An 8,690-nucleotide genomic window follows, 5' to 3' on the forward strand; every position below is an offset into this window, starting at 1 on the left:
TTTTAGGAACTAAACATGCCCTAATTACTCGTGGGAGTACAGAAAACGCACCCTATATAGGGTGCGTTTTCTGTACTCCCACGAGTAATTAGGGCATGTTTAGTTCCTAAAATTTTTTACCCCAAAGTGTCACATCGGATCTTGCGGTACATGCAAACGAAAAAAAAAACTAATTGCACAGTTAGGTGAGAAATCGTGAGACGAAACTTTCGAATCTAATTAGTCCATAATTAGACACTAATTGCCAAATATAAACAAACATGCTACAGTGCCAAAACCAAAAATTTTCGCCATCTAAACGCGGCCTTACTCCCTCTTCTAATCGGGTTTCAATGCAGCCACCGGATCCATTAGTCAGGCGATACAGCCTCCCACATCCCACAGTCGCACCTTTTCAAAACTGCATGCATACATGCACGGGAGCTAATCTCCTAAATCTCGGGTGATGGCTACATGCCACAAAAAAAAATGTTGTTTATTGTGCAGAAAGATAGTGTAAACCATTCTTGGCAAGTATATGTACATACGATAGTATGCGTTCATACTTTTAAAATTAGAGTATGTCCATATACCCTAAAACAAGTATAGTATATGTGGATACATGGTAGGGAGTATGCGTTCATACTTTTTAATGAGTATACGTCCTTATACCAATGGATCAAGTATATATACATGCATATATGACAATATCCAGTTGGGAGTATATCCATATACGATTGTTTCAGCGTTTATCTATAGGGTATATGTACTTCCATCGGCATTTTTTCAGGAGAAAAATTGTTACGCTTGTGTACAACTTTTTGACAGTATTAGTGCATACACACATTAACATGAAGCACATACGTATTTGCGTGAATAAAGTATGGGTGCATACTTGAATTAGAAAAATAAGTATATTTGCATACTTTTGTGTAAAAGCTGAACTATGAAAAAAAAAATCATTGATTGTTTTCACATGGATTCTCAAAATAAAAACCGTGGCGTTAGCATAGGCATTGTACTAGTTGTGTATATGCATTCGCTTGCCTTGCCTCGCCTTGGTTTTGAGCTTTTCATTCTACATCATGTTATAGACGAGCACCGTGTGATTTACATCACGTCCATTAGAGGGGTAGAGAGCTGCCACTGACCGAGCCCCACTAAACTTAAGTTAGAGGAAACTTATATGGTCCTGTTCGGCTTACCACATATTAGGCTTGTTTGGCTTTTTTTTTTAGTCGGAACGGTATTTTTCTCTCACAACAATTCAGTCAGAATAGTATTTTTCAGCCAGTTTCAGCCAAGTTTTAGACCAGCGAACGGGGCCTATGTCTCACTCCCGTCGTTGCAGTGTGCTACGTAGTGTCACACGCTGACTAGCGCGCCAATGCGATTGGCGGCTATGACAAAGCATGCACGCTACGGTCAACACAATGGCCTCGTTCGGCTTACTCCATATTCGGCTTATTCGGTGTTTTTCTCTCACAACAATTCAGCCAGAACAATGTTTTTTCCAGCTAGTTTCGATCAAGATTCAGCAAGCCGAACGGGGCCAATGTGGAGTGTCGCGCCATTCTCGCTCTATATATTTCTATCGTACTCCCTCCACTATAATTTATAAGTTATTTTAACTTTATTTTCTAAATAAACAATTTTTGTTATATATCTAGATATATCGCATATCTAAGCGCATAAAAAACTATATATATAGAAAACCAAAAGGATACTATAATTTGGGAGAGAGAGACGGCGGTAGTAGTTTGAACCGAGACGAGACGGCACGTGCTGCGTGCTGGCCGCGCAGTTTGCGGTTGCATGATGACCAAGCGCCGAGCGGCTCGTGCGGCGAGGCCACAGCCCACAGTAGCTGCGCCTGGGCGCGAGAATTGACCGGCGGCCATGGCCAGACCAAGCCAGCCATGCGCATGCATGTCTCAACTATCACGGCGACGTTGGGTTGGGTTGGGTCGGGCCCCCACTGAACTGCTCAACCATGTGCGTACACCGCAGTCCACTCCCACCGGCCGTCCAACGACAGAGCCGGCCGGTTCCTGTATCGCTGGCCGGACGGGCCCTGATGCCATTCAAATTTCAACCCAAAACCGAGCAATGCCGGCCCTCCAAAACTCGTCCCTCACCTGAATGGTATCGTATCCCTGCCTCGCCGGGTGTCACCGGGCAAGCATTCGCTCCAGTACTAGTCATGTGCAGGTGACAACCAAGTAGATCGATGCCTTCTAGCTTCTACAGATAGGAGCATTTATTCATTGTTTATTTTGATTTGGCGATCGACTCAACTTTCGTCTTCACATACAAATTTCCAAATCCTCCTCGCCAGAAAAAAAAATATCCACAAGCCAATCACCAAAAAGACAAGTGAGTTTTCATTGTCCATACTTTTTAGAAAATAAAAAATAAATAAAAATCTTATCCCCGCTTGATAGTTTAAAAGAGTAATGCTAAATGATACTCGAGTGTTTCTCTCTCTATCATTATTCTCCATCTCCGACCTCTCCCCGCCTTCTTCCCCAACTTCGCTGGGCATAGAAGGTGCTCGGGGGAGGCAAGATGTCAGGCGGTAAATTACACTGTAGCTCTCTTGGTATGGGTATTCATAAATTACTCAGTACTTGTTCCATAAACGATCGCATATGTTGTTGTAACACTCCTTTCTTCCTAATGGGAAACGTACTAAGGCACGCTCTCGGAAAAAAATACCTTGATAGATGAGAGGTTATTTGTCCTCTGTCGATTTCTCCATCCACATCCTTGGTTGGTCGGAAACGTTCTTCATTGACGGCTACCATGCTCTTCAACCACTACGTGAAAAACGGTCTGTAGCAACGGGAGAAATTCTTTGTAGGGGCGGCTGGTGATGGAGCCGCCCCTACAGTGACGTGCTCGGGAGCCACGAGACCAGCCGTCCCTACAAATGGAACAATAGAGGCGGCTGGTGATACGAGCCGCCCCTACAAATGGGTCGGATTTGTAGGGGCGTCTCACTCACCAGCTGCCTCAGTGTTGCTATTTGTAGGGGCGGCTGGTGATTGAGCCACCCCTACAAATGCCCCACTTATAAATATCTGTTATTTGTAGGGACGGCTCAATCACCAGCCGCCCCTACAAATGACCCATGTATAAAAAAACTGCAGCATATTCTTCCTCCTTGGATCACTCACTTCAACCCGTGAAAGAAAGGTGGGGAGGCCTTGGGCACCTCCCAAAAATTGCTCTACTAAGGGGGAAGGTTTTGGTCTCAAATCATTTGGTGGAGAGGTTATAGAAGGTAAGAAAATGATATTCCACACTTTTTTTGAAGTTTTAATGGTTGGTCAGTGAGTAATTAGAATTTTGCTTTTCTCTTTCTTCTATGATGCTTGAGCTACTTATGAAGCAAATTAGATCCAAGTTTTGAATGTACTTGGGTAAATTAGGTAGGAGAACAAGATCACACCCTTATTTGGTCCATGTTTCTTAATTTTAGTGAACAATTATTTAGTTTTATGGATGTTTCATGTGCATGTAGATCTAGATCTAGGGTTTAGTTTTTTATTAATTTTGTTTTTATAAATTTATGTTTGATGAAATTGAACTAGGGTTTGCATGAAAGATATTGGGTAAAATATAATTGTTGTCTTAGAAATTGTTTATTGTAATCAACAAATATGTATTTTAATTATTTATGGATAAATGGGCCATTAATTAATTTTTCTCTACCATGGTGTGTTTGTATGCTTCATGTAATTATATTTAATTTATATTCATATATATCTGAAGTATATACAATTATTCTCAAGTAATTATTAATTTGATTTATTTTTATATATATGAATAAGTAGTCCTTTAATGTTTGTTTTGTTGTTGTTGTAAAAGATGGAGTACATGAACTCTTGGATGTATGGTTCGTTAAGGTTCAATGCAGGTTTCCGTGAAGAGGTGGATAAATTTATTAAAACCACAAAGAAGCATACAACGACGTTGACAGAGAATAAGGATATAATTATTTATCCCTATAAAGATTACAAAAATCGTATGGCATGGATAGATGTCAGTAAGACCCTTCCATCTAGGCATCATGCACCCATGGCCTCTTTGTTTCCACGTTCTACGATGAGCTTCCATCACTGAAGACGAAGTCGACTTATCCTATACTGATTCTCAACACGTGAACCTGGGCCTCCTTTAATAAGCTTATCTTAATATGGTCCTCTGTCTAGGGCTTCTTTTCAACTTGTAATATGGTCCTCTGTTTAGGGCTTTTTTTCAACTTGCCTCTTGTTTTAATATATACTCCCTTTGTCCCTCCCAATTATAAGCTTATCTTAAACAGGAAAATTCATACATGATATATAACACCTCTAATTTCCCTTAAAATATATTACCATTTGCTAAAAAAAATCAACATCATCTCAGAGCCACTTTAAATACAAATTTTCGATTTAATAAGTTTTTGTTTTAATTTCTAAACTTGTATATAAACTGACTAATTGTTAGTCAAAGTTTGCAAAACTTAGTATTATTTTTATATAAAATATGTTTTATCATTTTAGAATGGATGAAGTATAAATGTATAATAGAGCGGGGTTTTTTTCCAAAAAACCCAGCACTCTTTTGAGACATGAATAGAAACAAACTGTACACTAAGGCATGGAGATGATTTATCTTGGACAAAAAAACGGCACGGGACTCCGACAATCAAACTATGGGCCTGCTTGGATTTAATAAATTTAGAATCGGTAATGCTCAGGGTTGGGCATCCGTCCGATCAGACGTCGCTTCTCGGGCCTGCACACACCCTACATGTCTAACAAGTCTGCATCCTCCTCTGTAGTCTCACATCTCTCTCAAAAATATCTTCCTACACGCTTGCCCATCGCACGCTTCACAACGCCTTACGGTCGTCAGCACGCCCCACCACACATTTGCCGCAACGGCCATCTCCCCCCGCATGCCCTCATCCTGCGCTGCTCGCTCCTTGCTCCTGCCCGTCGCGCACCCCACCTGCGCCTCTCGCTCCTTGCTCCCGCAGTTCCACCCGCATCGTCGGGCGCGCACCCGCCTCTACTGGTGTTGGTGGTGCCGTCGCGCGCCTTAGGTCGGTCAGTATGTTCAGACACTCATGGGGCACGGCTCGGACGCCAGGGGAAGAGGCGCGGCGATCCGAGGGTCAACGGATGGGGCGCGCGACGCGCCTGGGTCCTACGGACGGGGCGCTCTCATCCTCATCTCGGCTCTCGGGTCCCGCCTGTGCAGAGAGAGAGGAGGAGGTCAGGGAGAAGGGGCGGCGGGTGTGGGGCGGGGCGAGGCGGGTGAGTGACGGGGTACGCGTGCGGGGCGGGATGAAGCGGACGGGGGACGGACGCCTGCGTGTAGCATCGAACGGCGCAGTGTCAAGCGCGGGCAGGCGGGCTGGCGACCAAAGCCGAGGTCGCGCGATGGCGCTTTCTGATGGGCCGTTCTACTAGGCCGTTCGGTGGAATTGTGCCCAGGTTACCGTCCGACAGAATCCTATCCCATCGGAGGTCCGGGCGTCCGCGATTCCCATTTAGAATTGATACTAGAGTATCTCCCAGCAACCTTCAACCTACAAAAAGGTGCTACTCTAAAGTTAGCAAACATATATTAACGAAAGTTGCATGTTTGATCTATATCTACATTAATATCTATAGCTATATTTATATATCGTGTCTATCTATATGTATATATCTTATATAATCTTAAACTCCACTAGAGATTCTATCTAATTATCTTATCTCGCTCAAAATTTTAATGACAAATAAGTGACGTTAAATTTTTTTTTCCAAAGTATTTTCATAGTATACCAGTTTGTCATGAATTTTAGTACTCTATTTTGTCATGAATTTTCCAAAGTCTAGGCACAAAACTAATTGCATCTTTTCACGGCGAAGGTCCTACCAGTAACTTCGGATGCAAACAGACCTACTAATTATCTACCTGCCGTACCTCTCACCATTAATCCAAGTAGATGAGGGAGTGCCCTCGGGGCTACGGGTCCAATCTCTCGTGGCAGGGTGAGGGAACACCACAGCAGCAGCCGTCCAAGCGAGGCCAGTAGCGTAGCGATAGCGGCCGACGGGTGATGGGAGTTAGCGCAGTGATGGCGCCAGCTCGATATATTATATCAGTGAGTGGCCGGCGAATTGACTCCAGTTTAATGAGCCCGAGCACCACTGTGTTGTGTCAGGCCCCTTCTCCTAAAATTCCTATCACATTAAATATTTGGATATATACATAAAATATTAAATATAGACTAATTATGAAACTAATTACATAACTTACGACTAATTTGCGAGACGAATCTTTTAAACCTAATTAGTCCATTATTTGACAACGTGATGTTACCGTAAACATATGCTAATAACAAATTAATTAGACTTAAAAATCGTCTCGCAAATTAACCCGCCTCTATATAATTGTTTTTATAATTAATATATATTTAATGTTTATTATTAGTATCAAATATTCAATGCGACAAACCAAACACCCATGTCAGCGCTGCTGCATCGAGAGAAGGGAGAAGGGAGGAATCGAGGTGGTTGACCCCGAGATTAATAGGCCTTCTTCAATTCGCGATCCGATTCCCTCCACCTCACGACGAAGATGCAGCTGCAGCTGCATTCAGCTGATCGCTGAGCGCCACCTCATTGACCCGGATCTCCCATCCGCCCATCCCAGCCAGCAGGGCCAGGCCACCACCTCATTGCTTTCCTAGCTACGGCATTCCACTCTCCGTTTCCTCTCCACTGCTTCCGTTCGCGCTGCCGGCGGCGGGGTGGGGTGGGTGGCGCATCATCATGGGCAGCTGCGTGAGCAAGAAGGCCGCCCGCGCCGGCGCCGGCGCCAAGGGCAAGGTGGCTGCCCCGCTCCCGGTCGTGGAGAAGGAGAACGCCCATGCCCAGCTGCCACCGGTGCTGGAGGTGGAGGCCGAGGTCGAGGAGGAGGAGGTCAAAGAGGTGGTGCTGTCCGAGACGCTGGTGCCGCGGCCGCCCAGGCCGACGCCGCCGCCGGAGCCGGTCAAGAGGAGGCAACAGCAGCCGGAGGCGGATGATGAGGCGGCGGCGTTCGAGACGTGCAGCGCTAGCGACAGCGCTGCGTCAGTGGCGTCGGCTGCCAAGGAGAAGGCGAAGGCGAAGGTGCACCAGGCGGCCGTATGGGAGCGGGAGCGGGAGGTGGAGAAGAGGGCGCTGGACGCGCCGGAGAAAGGAAAGACTACGGCCAGGAGGACGGCGCCGGAGGAGAGGGAGAGGGAGAGCCGCAAGCCCAAGGAAGGCGGCGCGGGCGGCGGTAACGGGCACGGGCGGGCGCGGTCGCCGTCACCCTCGTCGGCGCACAGGAGGCAGCAGCAGAGCGGCGGTCAGCATCCGCCGGCGCCGCGGCCGCGGCGGGAGCAGCCCGCGGTGGTGTCCGGCATCGGGTGCCGCAGCGGCCGGTTCTCGCCGTCCGCGGCGCGGCGCGCCGCCGACAGCGCCGCCGCCGTCCGGCGGACGCACTCCGCCAGGGAGGCCGACATGGGGCTGCCATCGTCGTCCAAGCGGCCCCTCCTCTCCCTCACCGCCGCCGCCGCCATCAACGGCAATGTCGCCGCCGCCGGCCACGGGGGAGGCAGCGCCAGCGCGCTGTCCAGACGGGACCCCGGCGAGCCGTCCGGCCGGCGGTCGGGCTCCCCGACGGGCAGTAGGCGCGCGCCCGCCTCTCCCAGTCCCAGCGCCGCGATCCACCGGCCCGCCAGCCCCATGCGCAAGGCGGCCGCGAAGGAGCACGGCACCCCCGAGCGAGCCAGGCCGGCGCCGCGGGTCATTAGAGACGGCGGCGGGCTCGACGCCGCCACCGCTCGCGGCGTCGGCGACGAGCGGGCGGCGGCGTTGTTGGGCGGAGGAGTAGGAGGGGAGCAGAAGAAGCTGGCGGAGGGCGAGGAGGGCGCGCCGCTGGGCCACAACCCCTCGGTGGCCATGGAGTGCTTCATCTTCCTCTAGAACTTGAGCTCGGGATCATCCATGTCTTTGTTCCTCTCTCGCTAATCACTGTCTCCTGTTACTTGCTCAGTAACCTGTCGGACATTATCGCGCCATCCATCATCGATGGCGCCACTGGCCATTGCTGCTCACCTACCATGCACCTCTGTTCTTGCTTTCCTCGTTCTCAGAGCAAGACGGACGGATCGGACGAGAGCACGGCCGGCCATTTCCGGCGGCGCGGCGGAGCTCCATGCCGCCGGCCAGTGCGTTATTAGCTGTACGGCCGTTCGCCGATGGCTGACGAGGTCAGGGCTACCGGCCGTCAGCAGTAACGTTGTAACAGTAATGTGAGGTTTAGGCTTTGTTTAAATTGAGAGGTAAAATTTTGGACGTTACTGGGGTGTCACACGAGGATACTAATAAAAAAATTACAGCATCCATTAATCCGCAGATGTATTGAGCTTAATTTGTCGTTAGCACATGTATTAGTGTAGTACCACGTTATCAAATCATAGAGTAATTAGGTTTAAAAAATTTGTCCCATAAATTAGTGGCAAAATATATAATTAATTATTTTTTAGTCTATATTTAGTTAAAATATTCGATAAAATAGTAAGTAAACTGTAGAGGAGAAAGTAAACAAGTTCTTGGCTAGCGTTAGTAGGTTGCTGGCAAATCAGAGACGTTACTGGAGCACGGCTGGGCTGGCTGGCTGGTCCGCCGGTGCAAGGCAAA

At 47.9% G+C, this 8,690-nt stretch overlaps 1 protein-coding gene across 1 annotated transcript; it reads left to right on the forward strand.

Annotated features, from left to right (window-relative positions):
- Positions 1 to 6,635: 6,635 nt before the first annotated feature.
- On the forward strand, positions 6,636 to 8,486 carry LOC136538259 (uncharacterized). Its single transcript, XM_066530242.1, has one exon. The coding sequence runs from the start codon at positions 6,795 to 6,797 to the stop codon at positions 7,971 to 7,973; it is 1,179 nt and encodes a 392-aa protein (XP_066386339.1). The 5' UTR covers positions 6,636 to 6,794; the 3' UTR covers positions 7,974 to 8,486.
- The last annotated feature ends 204 nt before the right edge of the window (positions 8,487 to 8,690 follow it).

Source organism: Miscanthus floridulus, chromosome 2 (assembly GCF_019320115.1).
Source record: "Miscanthus floridulus cultivar M001 chromosome 2, ASM1932011v1, whole genome shotgun sequence".
Classification (NCBI taxonomy): Eukaryota; Viridiplantae; Streptophyta; class Magnoliopsida; order Poales; family Poaceae; genus Miscanthus; species Miscanthus floridulus.